General features: G+C 47.4%; 1 protein-coding gene across 1 annotated transcript in view; it reads left to right on the top strand.

Moving 5' to 3' along the window:
- The first annotated feature begins 9,312 nt into the window (after positions 1–9,312).
- The window catches only part of ARHGAP9 (Rho GTPase activating protein 9), a 580,228-nt gene continuing 569,595 nt past the window's right edge, over positions 9,313–19,945 (top strand). The window contains exons 1-2 of the mRNA XM_086966621.1: positions 9,313–9,664; positions 19,326–19,561. Of these exons, the coding sequence (XP_086822747.1) occupies positions 9,328–9,664; positions 19,326–19,561 (573 nt within the window). The 5' untranslated portion in view covers positions 9,313–9,327. The remainder of the gene's footprint in view (positions 9,665–19,325; positions 19,562–19,945) is intronic.

The raw sequence follows: 19,945 nt of genomic DNA, 5'->3' as shown, positions 1-19,945 counted from the left end.
GGGTTAAGGGTTGACCATCAGTATCGGTTAGCCCGCATACTTTTTCTGCACTGCGCCTGCACAAGGTGCAGTTAAAATCCCCGACCCAATAGATGCACGAGTGTTGCCACATCCCCACAGTTTTCTCAATTTCCTCTTTGAGATTTACAATGACGTCACATCTATTTGAATCGAAGACATTATAGTACCAGTTGATTAAAATAATTTTTACCCGTCACAGATTTGAGATCAAGATCAATTGGAACCATGGTGATTTAACTACAGATTTGACATGAATAGAGCCATACTTTACAGAGATCAATGTCGCCAGGCCTCCTTTCGCTCTTCCGGCAGGCGAGGAGATTGCATGTACATTAAAGGAATAATAACCACCCAACTCAATATTCTCCATTGCCCATGTTTTCTGGATACTGATAATATCGATGGTCTTTACATACTTTAACCAACTCTCATCCTCAAGTTTTGTGGAGATGCCCGTGATATTCCAGGAGATAATTTTCAGAGGTCTAGTTATGAGCTGCCTTCTCCCTTGCTCCTCCTTATTACTGGGTGTTACGGGGTCTAAACCAGTCCCTCCCCTGCCTAAATCTAATAAGATTGAAGGGCCTAAATGGTCATCCAAATTCGCCCTCCTCTCAACACTAATAGGTTTGTACAGCAAGGTGCATATGTTATCGGCCAAGTGGTGTAGCCCCTTCCCATTTCCTTCTGATCTACTGACTTAACAGTGTATTTCCCTAGGTAACACTTGTATGCCTATCAGCTCAGTTGAGTTATCTAAGTCTGGTGGTAGTCAATCAATATCTGTTAGCCCGGACAATACTTCAAAGCGGTTGGGGTGAAGCTATAGGGCAGGCTGGGGGGGAAGGATTCTATGTGAAGGGCGTTGGCAGGGCGTGAAGCCCCTTGCAGGGGGGAGATAAAAGTGACCCAAGGGGCGGGTTTTTATGTGCTGTGAGGGGGAATCTCTAGCATAACGCAAAGCGAGTTCTGCCCATCTCTTGTCGTTAAAATTCACAACTCCTCAGTCACCTTCTATGTCTTTTTAAGTTTTCCCCAGCTAGTTCACACGTCTTGCCATTATGATGTGCTTACCCCAGTTTACATGGGCATGTGTGTTACTAGTACACCAATGGATAGATTTATTTATAAGGCTCTGACAGGATTCCTGGCTGCCTAAATGTGATCTTGGGACCCCCGTCAGAATCAACGTGTACGGAGTACATTCTGGAGGAAGGTCTAGAATCATATTTCCATCCTGGCGAGTTTTATCTAGGCACCTACTAGGCACATGTTTGGACCCATTGCTCCCACTAGAGTCCTTTTCGATGCTTGGGGCATTAAGGTCCCCTTGGGCATTACTGGCCCTCCACCCTATGCCACCCAACCCACCTGCCCCAATTTGGCAGCCAGTTTCCCTGAGACTGTCAACTTGTATGCGCCGCCTGCGCTCTCCTTGCTGGTGCCCCTACACAAGTCTGCCAATGATCCCAGTGCGAGTGGTGAGGTCGTCTCTCTGGCCGCCAGACACCGTGGCGGCAGCGACGATGACTCCGGGACCCGGCTGACAAGTCTCCGTGCCGGTGTTCTGAGAACCATTGTATCCCCGTGAGTGGCTGCACCCCCTACGTCACGGGGCGGAGAAGGGCAGACAGCACCCGCGGGGGTCCGTGTGCCAACATTGTTCACAGCCTCGAGCTGCCAGCAGCCCGAGGCGGTGTACGAGGCTGGAACACTTCAAAATTCATTTTAATTAATGCCAATTTAATCACCATCTATCTGATGGAGATTTGATTACAGCAGGAAAGGGAGAGGGGTCTGAGAAGAAGTCCGAGTGAGGCCGATCAGATGGACATAGCAAGGAAAGGCTAAAGAATTGAGGACACTTACTGGGGATACGCTGAGAGCTGTCAGAAATGGAATGTGTTTAACACGTACATTTTAAATAAATATGTAGCAGCTTTAATGCGGGGCAATACCGGCCTGCAGGTGGGGGGTACGGAGACGGGCTGTGTATAGAGGTCGGCACAAGGACCCCGCGGGCGCTTTCTGCCCGAGACGCGAGCCATGTTCGAATAGAGCATGCGCAATGATGATGTCACGGAATGATGGTGGGCGTGGTACTACGTCATCGGCCGTAATATGCGCATGCGTACGCATGCGCAAAACAGGGGGGGCCACTGCCTCACGGGGGCAGCGGATTATGGAACACCGGCCCGCTCTGCAATTGTGTAAATCTTCACAGCGTGGGCCGCGGGGCCATCCCTCTGGCTGCCGTATGTCGCTACGAGAGTGCTGATGACTCCGGGCCCGGCCAATTGTTCTCAGTGCCGGCCCTGCTTCAGAGATGCGTCTCGTCTCAGCGTGTTGGTGGCAGAGTTTCCCCCCCGGCCAACAGACGCTGCCATGAAAAAGTAGCTCCGGGGCCCGGCTGGTGATCCTCAGTGCCGGCCCCGCTGTTGACAGCTTCGCGGCCGGGTTCGTGCCAAATCGAGCCCCCGGCTTCAGAGGGTCACCAGGCCGCAAATTATGGGTGAAATATCTCCGGCCCCCTATTGCTCGGAGGGGCTGGAGTCGGGTTGACGGTCGTCGCTCCTCCTCGACAACACATCGGCAGGCTCAATGATCAGGATGGGTTACAGGATGTCGGGGCTTGGGGGCAGGTCCGGCGGAGCCGAGCACTCACACGGCCATCTTGGCTCGGTGCGTGGCTCCTCCCCAATGGCAATATTTTTAAGACACACATTGTATTCTTAAACACCTCAAAATAATGAACCAAGACGTCAATAAGATTCTATGCAGGAGACCATTGCACTTTCCTCCCCCGTCCCAGAATGAAGTGAGTTATTGTCGTTCCTGGAGGCCATGGCTACACCTGTAAACTAAGGAACGAGACTGACAGAGAGGAATGTGTAAGTGAAACAGTAAGGTTTGGGTAGGAAATACCATCTATGCTGAAAGCAGCCACTTTCATCTAAACTGCTAACTCCTGTACATATTGACAAGGGATCAGGACAGCCAGGAAAGTGGTATTACGTAAAATGATACCTGCCCCAAGCCCTCACCCCTTTTCCCGCAGAACGTGAAGCGAGCCCCCTGAGTCTCCCATATTTCACGGATATTCATTGGTCTTGGGCGGAATGGGGTCATTCTGAAAGGTTTGGGATCACTTAAGGGTTGGACCTACCGCAGGACCCTGTGTTGTCTTTGAGCCACGAATGTATTCTGTTTCTTTTCATATTGCAACATGGTCTGATTGTATCTGGCTTTAGGGCTCGAGTCGGAGTACCACACGGGTGGACGGTGTCCCCCACTTATTTTACTGGGTGGTCCCCCCTGCCAAACCGCTGGACTTCACAAATTGGCCTCTCGGGGAGGAGGAGCTCGGAGCTCACAGCACGCTGCTCACGCCTGGCTTCTCAGATGCAGTCGTATCTAAGGGGTGAGTGAGGGGAGGCAATGAGCCCGCTGGTGCAAGCCACCTTTTGTGGCGTCACTTCCTGTTGTGACGTCACTTCCGGTGAGAGCGTCCCCCCACTTTCTTTTTTAGGTCTCGCGACCTATCAATGTGCGCAAGCGCATTGAGCGGAGCCAGAATTCAAGTGCTCAAAATCCTCGTCAAACCAAGGGCTTCTTGCTGCGGTTTTCTTTAAGTTCACGTGAATCACGTGACCAAACAATACTATAGAGAAGTAGAGAGGCGCACTCAATGAAGTCAATGTTCTAAGAAAGTCCAAGGAAAAGCGTAGATCTTCTGTTCTTATTCAAAATGTGTTCTTTATTTTCATATACAACGGCACAGCCAACGCGTTTCATTCCCAATCGTGCCTAGGGAATTTCATCAGGGCAAGTACAAAGAAGTCAGGTCCATGCGACAATCCTAGATGAGATCACTCTTAGGAAACTGGTGTATGAGCAAGATCACAGTGGACCAGGATGTATTCCTGAAAAAGGCTTCGCACTCAATTCCAAAGTAGAAAGGTAATTCGAGACCCCCGGTTAGCTGGAAGGTGTCACTTTGGCAGCTCAAGGAGTGTAATGGTTCCGGATCCCTGTAGGGGAAACTCCAAGGCGGAGGGGGGGGTCGGGGAGCCCGGTAGAGTAACCGGCTCGAAAATAGTGTGTAATGCGTTAGTACGCAACGGTACCTATAGTCAGGTCTCTGTTCTCCGCCGCTCCTCCTCGTGGATGTTTGGACGCCACGTGACCAAACAAGCACGCGCATCAGCCTCCCTCCCTCCCTCCTAATTGCATTTTTTCACAGCCGCACAGCACATCAAAGGGCTTCTCCCAGCGTGTGCTGTGCGGCTTCTCCTCCCCTAATTATACATGGCTGGCCGGTGGCCGGCCGTACTTTCAGTTTCCCGGCCGCTTACGCTGTATTTTGTATTTTAAGAGTCCAGACACATCCTTGTTTTAATTTATGTTCCTTCGTCCACACTATTTCCTTTTTGGGTCTGCCTCGGGCTTGTGTTTACGCATGTTCGTGCACTTCCCTTCTTAATAATTTTTTTTTAACAGCTGCTCTTGTGCGTACAGTTGTTAATTAATTGCAGCTCTTGCGGTTGTAAGCTATTTTCTAAATTACTTTTTTTAAAATAAAATGAAGTGTATGTAGCTGTTTGAACTGCACAAAATGTGTTTATTTATATACTTTTGGACACCACGCGGCTTTTATGTTATCAGCATGACACCCGCTTCAGGGACGCTGCACTTCAGATCATTGTCTTCTTTCCTCACCGGCGCTGGGGGGGAAGGGACATGGCTGCTTTGTTTACATTTCTCCTGCTACTGCGAAATAAAATGAAGAAAACGGCAGCTCCGCCAGTCACCGATCAACATGCTATTAATTGGACATGGCTACTTTGTTTACATTCCTCCTGCTACTGCGAAATAAAATGAACAAAACGGCAGCTCCACCAGTCACCGATCAACATGCTATTAATTGCAGCTCTTGCGGTTGTAAGCTATTTTCTAAATTACTTTTTTTTTTAATAAAATGAATTGTATGTAGCTGTTTGAACTGCACAAAATGTGTTTATTTATATACTTTTGGACACCAAGCAGCTTTTATGTTATCAGCACGACACCCGCTTCAGTGGAGAAGTGTGGCTCAGGGGTTAGAGGCGGCAGACCCGGAAGCTGAGATCGGCCGTGGACCAGGGTTCGATTCCCCGCCTTGACGGGTCTCGGGCTCAAAAAATTCCACGGAGTTGACAATTCTCGCTCTGGTGCCTACTCGACTCACGGGATCACACTCTGCGACTCTGGGCAATAGCTTGCTTAATCTCCACTACGGCCCCTCGCGGCGGGATGCCTGGCTTTCACCTTGTGGACACCCGGCCGGGGTATCTCACAGGGGAATACCAGGACGGGTTCCCTAAGCAAGCGCCTAGAGACCCCTGGGTTATAGTGCGCTATATAAATCGAAACACATTTACATTTACATTCAGGGACGCTGCACTTCAGATCATTGTCTTCTTTCCTCACCGGCGCTGGGGGGAAGGGACATGGCTGCTTTGTTTACATTCCTCCTGCTACTGCGAAATAAAATGAACAAAACGGCAGCTCCACCAGTCACCCATCAACATGCTGCTCTCTTAGCTGACAGCGCATTTGTTCTGCGCTGAATTTTCCTGCATATCTTGGTGTCGCCTCCCTCTGCCTTATATAGTGCTCTTGAGTCTCTGACGTGTTTTAATTGACAAGAATTTAGTTTTAACAAAACAAAGTAATACTCGTTTTATTTGCTGCTGGGGTATGCTGTGACCTTTAGACAGCATCTACCCCTTATTGCTACTTCCTCGTTTCCCAGTTTGGTGTGCTCTGTCACCTAGCTATCTGAGACTTCCAATATCCCCACACAGACACTTCCTAGTTAGTCAGTCAGTCTCCCCAATTGTCGCCCTCCTCGGTCTCTCCTATACTCCCACTCCCCTTCCCTATATCTACCACGCCCACACATCGGCTTCCTTCATTTGCTGACATTGTTAACAGCCCCCACCCAAGTTCCCGCTTATTTTTCTCTCTCTCAGTGCCTAGGGTTGCAGAGGATGTCTTCTCAAGCCTCCCTACCCCTCCATGTGGTCAAAGGGTGCGTGTTGTCAGCCACTTCATTTGGAGTAAGGAATGAGGAGACTGGTCAGCTTGGAGTGGCAGACATATAGATACATAGGACCAGAGGATGCAGCGCTCATGATAAGTGGTGAGGACGCTGCCCCTTTCCGTCATGAAAGGTTGTGGGAAAAAATAAGGTCACAGTGGGAGGAGGGGCTCAGCAGGGGGCAGTGACTGTCCTGCAGGGCGGGGTTCTGTAGGACGTGGTCATCGCAGCGCAACGTCACTTCACAGCAGGACCTAGGGATGTCGGTGTGAAGAACGTTGATAGCAGCTATCCAAGACAAAGAAAGAGATAGCCGCTATAGAGGAATCTTGTCTCCAAGGGAGGCATATCGGACAAGCAATAGATTTCACGGCATTTGGAGGACCACAGTATGAAAGGCACACCTGAGGGGCCCTGCTGGAATGGGCCACACTAAAAGGAAAGTTTACATTCACTGAAAGAGATACCACTGCAGGAAATCGCCACTGCACAAAAATGGCCATTGACTGGTCACTGCATGAACTGGTGCAAAAGAGAACTTTATGTGCAGTGAAAGAATACCAGACATGGCCTCTGCGGGGCTTGGGTGGTACTACAATGTAAGGCTGCCTCACAGAAGAACATGTCCTTTTAGCAACAGGACCACTTCATAAGGAGGGTCAGACTGAGTAACAAGCTCACTGCAGTGATAATCCCATTGTAAAAAAACATCACTGCAAGGAACGTAACTGTCCATGAGAGAGAAGTCCCATTGCAAGGTTGGAGACAAAAGGGGACGGTCACTGCAAGGTTAATTTACTTGCAAGGAAGTGCCTCTACATCTGATGGTGTCTGTAAGGCGTCTTGATTACAGTCGATTGTCACTATGGTGCAAGGGAATGCTTGATACATTGGGTCATTGCAATGGAAGGGCGCTGTGGGGTGAGCAAGTCCAGAAGTAGGTCACAGGTAGTGTGTTAGTACAGGCCTAGCGCTCAAAGTTTCTCTCATAGGAGTAGCCATGAGTGGTATATCACTTGGTGTGTGTTAGCACATATTCATCATGCAGGGTCTCTTTGGAGTCAAGTCTCCCACGGAACTAGACAGAGAAGTAAACTAATTAGCATTGCACTGCTTAAACTCCTGACTACGTAACTGTAAGCACTAACAACACAACAGCAGTCACTCAGTGCACACAGCTCTCACTCGCACTGCACACAGGGATCACTCACACTGCACACAGGCCTCACTCACACTGCACACAGGCCTCACTCAGTGCACACAGCCTTCAATCACACTGCATACAGTCCGCACTCAGCGCGTACTGCACACACTCACTGCACACTGCCCTAACTCACAGTGCACACAGCACTCACTCAGTGCCCACAGCTCTCACTCGCCCTGCACACAGGACTCACTCACACTGCACCCAGGCCTCACTCTCACTGCACACAGGCCTCACTCACATTGCACACAGGCCTCACTCACACTGCACAAAGTCTTTGATTGCACTGCATACAGGCCTCACTCAGTGCATACAGCCGTCACTCAGTGCACACAGCCCTAACTCACACTGCACACAGGCTTCACTCACACTACACACAGGCCTCACTCAGTGCACACAGCCTTCAATCACACTGCATACAGTCCGCACTCAGTGCATACTGCACACACTCAATGCACACTGCCCTAACTCACAGTGCACACAGCACTCACTCAGTGCACACAGCACTCACTCACTTGCACTGCACACAGTGATCACTCACACTGCACACAGGTGTTACTCAGTGCAAACAGCCCTCACTCAGTGCACACAGCCCTCACTCACACTGCACACAGGCCGCACTCACAGTGCACACAGCCCTCACTCACACTGCACACAGGACTCACTCACACTGCACCCAGGCCTCACTCACACTCCACACAGGCCTCACTCACAGTGCACACAGCCCTCACTCACACTGCACACAGGCCTCACTCACACTGCACACAGGCCTCACTCACACTGAACAAAGTCTTTGATCGCACTGTATACAGGCCTCACTCGGTGCATACTGCCGTCACTCAGTGCACACAGCCATAACTCACAATGCACACAGGCTTCACTCACACTGCACACAGGCCTCACTCAGTGCACACAGCTCTCACTCGCACTGCACACAGGAATCACTCACACTGCACACAGGCCTCACTCACACTGCACACAGGCCTCACTCACACTGCACACAGGCCTCACTCACACTGCACACAGGCCTCACTCAGTGCACACAGCCTTCAATCACACTGCATACAGTCCGCACTCAGTGCATACTTCACACACTCAGTGCACACTGCCCTAACTCACAGTGCACACAGCACTCACTCAGTGCACACAGCTCTCACTCGCCCTGCACACAGGACTCACTCACACTGCACCCAGGCCTCACTCACACTGCACACAGGCCTCACTCACATTGCACAGGCCTCACTCACACTGCACACAGGCCTCACTCAGTGCACACAGCCCTCATCACTCAGCGCAACCACAGCATCACTCAGCACCACCACAGCATCACTCAGCACCACCACAGCATCACTAGTTCAAATATGTTCTCTCAATGTTTCAAGCTTTATTACAAATGTCACAAAAAAATGTTAATATTTCACTTCTGTTCTTGGATTTTCGTCACTGAACATAATCTTCACAAAAGTTATTTACAAAAGTTTAAGCTATTGCCATTACAAATTACAATCACTTTTATTTAAGTATTAATTATTTAAAAAAATTAAAAGCCATTGTTAATTGTAATATCAATACATCTAAGTCACGTCAATACAAAACATGTGACATTACAAATACTAAAAGTGTCACATATGCTAAAGTTAAAAGTATTGGCATTGTAAAACACAAAACATAAATATAAAATGTCATTTACAAAACCAATAGCTCCAACTTTCCTACTGCGAGACCTATTGGCAACGCCAGTGCTTGTTTAGGACTTGTGCCCTGTCTGGCTTCTATTGCGCTTTTGTTTTCGCACTACTGCTTGAGCTTGTTAGTGCTGCCCTATGCTGCAGTGCATGGTGTACTCTGTTACGATAATGCTCTCTGCATTGCTGCTGTAGTCGCCAGTGCGCAGGTGCCTATTTGAGCGCTACTCACATGCTTTATGTAAAATATTTAAAATAAAGTCACTAATCCTTGTGTTGCCTTCCAGAGACGGGTAAGGCCATCTAGAGCAGCCATTTTCCCTGCTACCAAGAAGATGCCACGAAGGTGGCGGTTAGTTGGCAGGACCTGGAAACTGACTGAAAACGCCTTCACCATGAGCCCAGCCCCTGCAATCACCCTGCGGGCGATACGTGACTACCAGTATCACTCGATGGACGGAAGCTTGGTGTCTCTGAGGGACGGAGACTTGTTCATTCTTCTCAGTAAGACCACGCAGGACTGGTGGCAAGTTCGCAGGTTTGGAGACCCGTCCAAGACGAAGCCTTTCGAGGTGCCAGCTGCCTGCATGAAAGAAGTGCACCTCAAGGGCGAGGGAGTCCAGAGTGCCTCTCTGGCACTGGCCACGAGCAGCAAGGCACAGGGATGCACAGGTAGCTGGCAGACTCTACAGTACATCATTTGCATAATAGATAAAGAGATATGAGACTGGAGGGCAACAGTTAATTAAATCTGAGGTTTTCTTTCCAGAACAGCTACAACCTGGCCTCTGTCACGGCCTAGTGTCGCCAACCATTATGTCACTGTTGTTTCTGATGTATTTTGCCTTAATTTGCTTCCGCAGCTATCTATCTGTGTCTTCCTCAACCCACATGTAAAGCGCTCTGATACCCGCTTGGGTCATGTTCGCGCTATACAAAACTTTAAATAAATATATAAACAGCTGATCTTTGGTTAACTGAAGCCTTCTGATACTGAACTCGGTGTCGTGTCAGCATGGTTTACTGCCAGCCTTTTCTAATCTGTCTATCAGTGAAGTTGTAAGTATCATTAATAACTCGTCAAGAGCTCCAAGCTCTAAAAACAACTATTGCAATTCCCCATTAACAAAGACATCCCCAAAAACACTGTAATACAATCATCCCATAGCACGGTCTTCAGTGAGGTTCCTAAAAGGTGGTGGTCGAACCCTTCACCCATCTTGACTCTGATGCGGTTTTGGATACTAGACTATGTGGTTTTTGACTGTTCCACAGATCTATAGATAATGTTGTGGTATTATAGTTTCAGGCCTCGCCATGCTACTCCTATTAAGATCTTTCTGCAACATTCAGTCCTTGCGACTTTGCTATTCATAAACGGCTCCAGGTAGTGGCAGGAATAGAGGGACAGCTTAGCCTGGCTTTCTCCTTGCTGACTGACCAAGACCTGTAAGCATGGATCCTTCTCTTTCACGGACGACCAAAATAGATTTTAGTATCCCTCGTGGTTCCTCCTGTCTGGAAAGCATCTTAATGTGTCATTATGAGCCCTCTTTTTAGCATCGCAGAGGCATGTGTACTCCTGGTTTAGGTTTTTGCCAATAGCATTTGAATTCTCGGTCAATAGATCAATCTCCCAGTTTAACGAGCTGCTGCTTTTTTGCTGAATTTGGATGAAGTACTGCCACAATTGGCGGTGGTCTGTGGGGAATTGTTTCTTTTTCCAATGACAAAAAAATGACAGTTTTGCAGAAATTTCATCCCATGGTCAGTTGCCCTCAATGTACAGATGTAGCTCGTTGAAAGTCTTTTGCATGGCTGTAATTCAAAATTCCCAAATCAATCCTAGGAATACTCTTGAAAAACCATATGACAATCGAAGGATTCTAGGAGTCCTCTTGGAAACCTTTGAGAATTCCTGATATTTATAAATCGGCAAAAATACTAAAGTGTACATCTGGGGAGGAGCAGATTACCAAATATATTTGAGAATCAGCTCTTCTCTGTTTATCTGAATTAACATCTCTCTCTGAATATTCAGGTGATGACAAATATATTTCTGGACTTAGAAAAGGGGTTCATTAAGCTCCATCTGCTTTGAAATCCAGTGTGATAGGAGCAGTAGTGAGAGCTAAATGTCACTTTCTGTGCCTGATTGAAGGTGTACTATACCTATCACAGGTCGCATAGAATTCAGAACTCAGACTGGCTACTAGATATTGTGTTTGGTATCATGTGTCTGACAATAGAACTGTGGTTGAAGGTAGAGAGCGATGTTAATTACAAAAACCTGTACATCTTACTTCTCTTCCAGGGGATCCTCATCAATAGTCATAAGCACTGAATATTCCTGCACATGTGCGGGACCCCGGAAACAATATAAAAATATATATGTAAAAAACACATATATCTTGTTCCAAATATATGTAAATACATATATCATTTTTCTCACACCAATGCAGCTCCAAAACCAAGGCTAGACAATGTAAACACTTGTATATGTACAGCAATTAAAAAGGAAACAAAAACACATTAGGTCAAATAGTCCTTGAACTTTCTGTTTTAAGGAGTAAAAACACCCATAAATTCAGCAAATTGCTCATAAAAGACATTGTCAGCCATAAGCTGCATTGAAAAGTGAATAACACAGAAACTGAAAGCATTTTCAGTTAAAAACTGGCACCTTGCCTTTGAGGCAGCCATGACCCCAGGCTTTCCATCATGCCTCAGGGATTACAATTAGGTCAGTTGCTCTTTCGGCTCTTTCAGTCAGGACCCTAGTTAAACAGCTCCCACCTTATTTTTGACTTTCTGTCAAAAATACTTGGTGTCTTCCTTCAATTTTTGTCTTCACTCGGAAACAATATAAAAATATATATGTAAAAAACACATATATCTTGTTCCAAATATATGTAAATACATATATCATTTTTCTCACACCAATGCAGCTCCAAAACCAAGGCTAGACAATGTAAACACTTGTATATGTACAGCAATTAGAAAGGAAACAAAAACACATTAGGTCAAATAGTCCTTGAACTTTGTGTTTTAATGAGTAAAAACACCCATAAATTCTGCAAATTGCTCATAAAAGACATTGTCAGCCATAAGCTGCGTTGAAAAGTGAATAACACAGAAACTGAAAGCATTTTCAGTTAAAAATTGGCACCGTGCCTTTAAGGCAGCCATGACCCCAGGATTCCCATCATGCCTCAGGGATGACAGTTAGGTCAGTTGTTCTTTCCGGCTCTTTCAGTCAGGATCCTGGTTAAACAGCTCCCACCTTTTTTTGACTTTCTGTCAAAAATACTTGGTGTCTTCCTTCAATTTTTGTCTTCACTCGACGGCTTTTAGCCTTAGAGAGCTAGTGCTGCCTTTTTTGGGCTCAAAAAAGGTTAATTTTTGGTCAAAAATGCCTTCACTTTTTGATCCCTGCTCTTCCTTTGGGAAGAAGAAAGCTAAGACTGACACACATCCTGTGTGTATCCTCTGTCTTCCTGACTCTCATTCTCCAGAAAGCTGTGATCACTGCAAGTGCTTGTCAAGTAGAACTCTCAAGGACAGAGAAAAAATCAGGATTTATCGGCTTTCTGAGAGAGGTAGGTCTTCAAAGAGACAGAAAAAGCGGAGGGCGCGGTCGACGTTGAGAGATGTCCCGGTTTGCTCTCCTTCGGCGTCGGGATCGGCGTCAAAGATTCCACGACGACGACGACGAGTCAACTCCCCTCGACGGTGAAGACTTCAGCGTCGAGAGTCAAGGTAACTCCGCTTCCGTCAACCAGGCGACGTGCAGCGTCGAGGGAGAGGTCGACGTTGGAGCGTAGAAGATCGACGTCGAGACCTCCGTCGTCGAAGCCTCAGGTCCAGTCTTCGACGCCAAAGCCTCCGTCGACGCCTAGTCACCGGCGTTCGGCGTCGAGGCATCCTCCGTCGGCGTCCCATCATCGCCGCTCGACGTCGAGGCACCCTCCGTCGTCGCCTGGTCATCGGCGATCGACGTCGAGGCACCCTCTGTCGTCGCCAGGTCATCGGCGATCGACGGTGAGGCACCCTCCGTCGCCGTCTCATCATCGACGATCGACGTCGACGCACCCGCCATCACCGTCTTATCATCGACGGTCGACGTCGAAGCACCCTCCGTCGCTGACTAATCATCGACGATCGACATTGAGGCATCCTCCGTCGGCGTCTCTCCATCGACGCTTGACGTTGAGGCATTCCAAACAGGAACACGACCGTCGGATTCGGACGTACGACGAGCCGCTTCTCCGCTTGATTGAGCTGGGAGCGCAAGACACATCGATAGCCACCACGGCAATAAAGCATACCGTATACCATTAGAGTATTATCCTACTCGCCGTGGGCAAATTAAATAGAAAACCATACATTTTTTGGAATCGTCAAGCGGATACTCTCTGACATACATCGAATAATAACTGTTCTCATATCGGATACTCGATCGGAGTATCTATGGTCAAGGGCCCGGCTGGGTTGGAAATATCACCAGCTGAGCGACCTTTTGACTGGATTACAGCCATTTAGCCCTGAGGAATCGCGAGTGCGATGAAACACGTGTCGGCTGGCTGTTTACAACATTAAAGACTCCAAGATCTACTTATTGAGAGTTCTTTTGTTTTGATAATTCTGTCATTTTGTCATATGCTTGGTTTAATTTGTTACTTAACATTATATACACTGTCTTGAGTGCAACGGCAACCAATTTCGTTCAACGGTCAAAGCGGCTCCGGCAAAGATCCTGACGAAATACAAATCTACAGGACCCACTGTTTCTTCGAGCTGATCCTCCCCCGGACTCAGTAATCATCGCAGCAGCGAGGAAATCCTGTACGGTTTCCTCTTCTGCTACTGTACCTCTGGACAAAGACAGCAAGACGCAAGATTCGTGGGGGAAACAAGTCTGCAGTACTTCAGCGTCTTTTCTTAAGGTCTCTAACGCAGAGGCCCTTTTCGGACGTTACAATAGGTCCATGTGGGATTCTCTACAGCGTTTTGTGGAAAAAGTCCCTCAGGAAGACCGTAAGGACTTTGAAGAAATCCTTCTGGAGGGCAGTCAGGTCTCCAACCAAATTATAGGTGCCGCAGCGGATAGGGCGACCCTGGCGGCTCATGGATATGCCCACGGAATATCAGCAAGGAGATCATCCTGGTTGCGCCTAACAGCTTTAAAACCGGAAGCCCAAGCGCGTATTCTGAACTTGCCGTTTTCGGGGATTTCACTGTTTGGAGCGAGCACGGATGAAGCGATGCAGCGCATGAAAACAGGGCCGGACTGGCCATAGTGGGCACCGGGCGTTTCCCCGGTAGGCCGCTAGGGTGGGGCCGGTTTTGGGCTCCTGGGGGCCGTTTTTGTTACTGGGGGTCGGCAATATCAGCCCCCGGTAACAAAATCCTCCAAAACTGGCCCTTGCAAACTGCTCGGCTGCACTCCCTTTCACCCGTGGGCGAGGGGGGGGGAGCTGAGCAGTTTGCCAGGGCCGGTGTCTGCTCCCAGTCCGGCCCTGCATGAAAACAGAGCTGGATACTCTCAAGGCGGTGGGCCTCGAAAAGAAAAAAGAATTCAAAAAGAAATATCGCTCCTACAACAAGGGCTCTTCCAAACAGCGGTTTCAAACCCCTAACTGGCAGAAGAGTTAAGACCAGCAGGGTCAGTAAAAGTCCCAGTATAGAGGAAAGCGTAATTCCAGAGGAGGAGGGAATCAACGCCAGGGCAACAACACCGGCAAAGCTCAGTCCAAGCAATGAGTCTTTCCTTTCCCCAGCGCCGTGGACCACTCCAGTGGGGGGAAGCCTTGCGGGTCATTTGGAAGAGTGGCAAAACATCACAAACGACAGATGGGTGTTATCTACACTTCGGAATGGTTACTGTCTTCGTTTCAGTCATCAGCCTCCACCTGTTCCCCCGATGTCAACATCGAATCATCAGTTACACCTTCTGCAAAAAGAAGTGGCCACTCTTCTCGAGAAGTCAGCCATTGAGAAAGTGCCAGTGTCTCAAAAGGGAAAAGGGGTATACTCCCGATATTTTCTGGTCAGAAAAAAGGGGCAAAAGGCAGAATTCAGACCTATTCTGGACTTGAGAACTCTCAATCTGTGCGTCAAAAAGGAAACATTTCGCATGTTGGCGCTTCACCAAATATATCCACATCTTAGGGGGGAGATTGGATGTGCTCGTTGGACCTCCAAGATGCCTACTTTCATGTTCCAATACACCCCAATCACAGGAGATTTCTTCGGTTCCGGGTGGGGACCTCCCACTATCAGTTCAAAGTCCTGCCGTTTGGGTTGAAGTCGGCTCTCCGGGTGTTCACGAAGTGTGTTGCAGTGGTAGCAGCCGCTCCACGCCGCAAAGAGGTCTTCGTATACCCATACCTGGACAATTGGCTGTTGAAAGGTCCCTCCCCAGACAGCGTAAAATGTCAGTTCCAGACTTGCATACAGCTCTGCCAGTGACTAGGGCTACATGTCAACTTTGGAAAATCAGTCTCTCAACCCACCCAGAAGATTCACTTCCTAGGAGCTCTGCTAGACTCCAAAAGAGGAAAAGTGTTTCCTTCGGAGGAGAGACAGTTTTTGATAACCCAGAAATGTCAGCTGGTGCTTCACATCAAGGCTCAGAGAGTGCGCCGGATTGCCTCCCTGCTAGGGTTGATGGAATCATGCATCTTCCTGGTCCCGAATGTCAGACTTCGAATGCGTCCTCTTCAGCAGCATCTGGAGGACAAGTGGGACCAGCAATCAGCTGGCTGGGACGATCACATCATTCTCTCAGACGCAGCTCGAGCTTCCATTCCATGGTGGACCAAAAGACAAAACATGCAGGTGGGAGTTCTGTTCCATCAACCTCCTCCTGTGCAGACTCTGATCATGGATGCTTCCATTCTAGGTTGGAGAGCACACATGGGTCAACTGCAGGTGCAAGGGCTGTGGTCGCACAAAGAAAGTACCTACCACATCAACATGCTGGAGTTGAGAGCAGTCCACCTAGCTCTCAAGGCATTCCTTCCCTCGATTCACGAAGCTTCAGTTCTAGTACAGACGGACAACACCACCACAATGTACTATTCGAACAAGCAGAGGGGAACGCGCTCACGAACTCTGTCGCTGGAAGCACAACGGATTTGGCATTGGCTTCTGGCTCGCAAGTTATCCATCACAGCAGTCCACCTCCCAGGAGAGCAGAATGTGAGATGGGACGCTCTAAGCCGTCATTTCGACGACAAGGAGGATTGGGTGCTACACGACGCAGTGGTAGAAGAAATTTTCCAATCCTGGGGTCGTCCCACCATAGACCTGTTCGCGGATGACCAAAACACAAAATGCCAAGACTTCGCCTCCAGGTTCTACCGGCCAGGGACGAGAGGGAATGCTCTTTTGATCGACTGGTCAGGGGAATTTGTGTAGGCCTTTCCACCACTTCCGCTGATCCCGAATGTGGTGAGCAAGTTAACACACTCGTTCACAACGATGATCCTCATCGCCCCGGACTGGCCGAGGCAATGGTGGTACACGGACCTGATTCACCTGTCAGTGATTCCTCACAAGAGGTTACCATGCAGGCCGGACCTGTTGTCCAAGATGAACCGGAGGATTTACAACCCCAACCTTCCGTCACTGAACTTGGCAGCATGGCTCCTGTGGTCATACAGTACGGGCATCTAGGGCTGCCAGAGGACTGCATGTTCATCCTAAAAGAGGCAAGGCGGCCCTCAACAAGACATTCTTCTGCATGCAAGTGGAAGCGATTCTATATGTGGTGTATACAGAATGATCATAATCCTGTTCAATGTCAGGAAGAGGCAGTGCTTCCTTATCTGTTATATCTGGGCTAAAGCAGGTTTAAAGTTTAATTCCATCAAGGTGCATCTAGCTGCTATAATAGCCTATAGGCGGTCACCTTCTCAAACCTCTTTTTTCCAATTACCATCTGTCAAAGACTTCCTGCAAGGGTTAAAGAAAGTATACCCTCCAATACGTCCTCCTTCTACTCCCTGAGAATTGAACCTGGTGCTATCAAAGCTAATGGGTCCACCTTTTGAACCCATTCATAAAGCTACCTTAAAACATCTTTCGTGGAAAGCAGCTTTTTTTGGTAGCAATAACGTCGGCTCGCAGAGTGAGCGAGATTCAAGCTCTCTGTTCCTCTGAACCCTATACGGTGTTCCATTTGAATAGAGTGGTGCTACAGACGCATCCATCTTTCTTGCCTAAAGTGGTGTCAGATTTTCATCCCACTTTCTTTCCCACTCCCTCTACACCAGCTGAGAGGGCTCTACATTCTTTAGACCTGAAAAGAGTTTTAAAGTTCTATCTAGATAGGTCTAAGGTTATTCGTCACTCTGATCATCTCTTTGTTAACTATGGATCGATCAGAACAGGTCATGCTGCTTCGAAGCGTTCTATCTCAAGATGGATCATTTCATGTATTAAACTTGCTTAGCAGCTGGCGCAGAAGCCCTTGGGGGGTTTCTCCCAGATCTCATTCCACCAGAGGGAAAGCTGCGACTGCGGCTTTCCCCACTAATGTGCCCATGTCTGAGATTTGTAAGACGGCGACCTGGAGGTCCGTCCATACATTTACCAGACATTACTGTCTTGATTCTGACACGAGAGCAGATACCCAGGTAGGCCAGGCCTCCTTGAGGAATCTGTTTAACAGCTAATTCGGGCTGTTGTGATTGGTCTTTTTAAGTTGGGTCATCTACTTCTCATTTACCTGCAGGTGGTTGATGGGCTTGCTATTCTATTCAGTTCTTATGACTATTGAAGAGGATCCCCTGGAAGAGAAGGATTAGTTACTTACCTGTAATCCTAGTTCTCTTCCAGGGGTATCCTCATCAAAGTCATAAGCACACCGCCCTCCTCCCCCGGTAATTGAGAGATGCACGTTTCTGACTTGTAGTTTAGCCCTGACTTCAGGGTTATGCAAAGAACAACGGACCTAACTGTCACACCTGAGGCATGATGGGAAGCCAGGGGTCATGGCTGCCTTAAAGGCACGGTGCCAGTTTTTAACTGAAAATGCTTTCAGTTTCTGTATTATTCACTTTTCAATGCAGCTTATGGCTGACAATGTCTTTTATGAGCAATTTGCAGAATTTATGGGTGTTTTTACTCATTAAAACACAAAGTTCAATGACTATTTGACCTAATGTGTTTTTGTTTCCTTTCTAATTGCTGTACATATACAAGTGTTTACATTGTATAGCCTTGGTTTTGGAGCTGCATTGGTGTGAGAAAAATTATATATGTATTTACATATATTTGGAACGAGATATGTGTTTTTACATATATATTTTTATATTGTTTCCGGGGTCCCGCACATGGGCGGGAATATTCAGTGCTTATGACTTTGATGAAGATACCCCTGGAAGAGAACTAGGATTACAGGTAAGTAACTTATCCATACTTACATATTCAAAGGTGCCCCTAGCTAGCTACCTAAAGGATGAACCTTTGCGGTCACTATGTACCAGGATCTGAAGATCACCTAAAACTGGCCTAGTGAGGCCAGCAGGGTTCCTGTCAGTCAGTGAAGGAAGAAAACTCTTTTTAATTAAATATGTGGAACAATCTGTGGGTCCGTACATGTAATGAATCCCAACTCAATAAGATGTTGAGCCGCTCTGAAGAACAACGTATTAGTACAATCTCACTAACTCTCACTAGTCTTTTAAGGAGGTTCCAAAGAAGCTAAAAGGTGTCTGCATGCACCACCATCATCAAATTGTATTCTTAGCCTTAAAGTGACTTGAAATACCGTTTTAAACTCTAAAAAACATTATTGTAGGGTTGATCAACGTTCTATTGTGCAGCTTGATGCCACACCGTGTAGTGAACTGACAGTAGAAGCTTGTGACATTTTAGTGCCAGTGAAAAGTGCTATGGAAAATGCTAAATCTCTAAAAACTTTTACCTCCTGGGAGGGTCGTTTCCCTATTCCGCCTGGTCTTCTCTCAAAGGAACAGATCTTGTTCGTAATGCTGATTTTCAGCAATGCCATCTAGCACTGGATGGGCATATGCAGAAAAGTTTAGATTAGGAATCAAGGTAGATAAGGTTCCAACAGAAAAAGCACTTCAGAAGGTAACTGTTTATTTTGTATTGATTCCACTTATTGGCAGATCTCTAAATCAATTAAATTTGCACCCTCTGGGGTGCTTTCACTTTGCTTGCAGGATTCCCTTGCTTGGTGAGAAGTTGTAAACAGTTTGACACTATATTTTATTCAAAATTTCAACTGGAAGTCCATATCATAAGTGTTTTTACAGTGCTATTCCAGTTGAATAATCTGTTATCTTCGCACTCGTTTCAGGTCCAATGGTACAATTTAGATCCCAGCAAGAGCTTTCCTCACATTTCCATGGACCGCAACTGACACTCTACCAGTCTTTGCACGAGATGAGTTTGTCAGAATTTTCCCAAGTGAGTACTAGACACCATTCCATACGGACCTCCGGTAGCTACGAAAGAACAGGAAAGTGGGACATGCAATATTGCAAATTTCAACAGGGCCGGTCTACGTCTGGGGATTTACAGAATATGAAGGTGGTGAGTCCCGGCTTTTAAATATTGTCATGTAAGGAGTGTGAATTTCATGAGATAGCTCAGTAGAGTAGGGTGCCATATATTTTATATTTCAAATTGAGAAGTTTTCTGTACCAAACGCTGCAATCACTAATCTGTCTCTCATCCTTAAGAGGTTGGCGACAGCAGTACTGATTTCAATTAGGTAGAAATAAGTGTTTGTAAGTATATGTATGTGTAAATCTGTTTTATTAACTAACTCTCAACAATGGTGAGGTTACATAACAGCTATGATGTACAATACATTCAGAAAAATGTGAAATGTGTTGAAAACTAAGGGACTAATTTAATCTTTGGCAGATGGTGGGTACTTGTTGGGATGGGGGACGAGATTGTGCTTGCCGCCCC

The sequence above is a fragment of the Lissotriton vulgaris genome, chromosome 1_1 (genome assembly GCF_964263255.1).
Source record: "Lissotriton vulgaris chromosome 1_1, aLisVul1.2, whole genome shotgun sequence".
Classification (NCBI taxonomy): domain Eukaryota; kingdom Metazoa; phylum Chordata; class Amphibia; order Caudata; family Salamandridae; genus Lissotriton; species Lissotriton vulgaris.
Note: the sequence above shows the minus strand (reverse complement) of the source record. Positions and strands in the feature narration are given on the sequence as shown.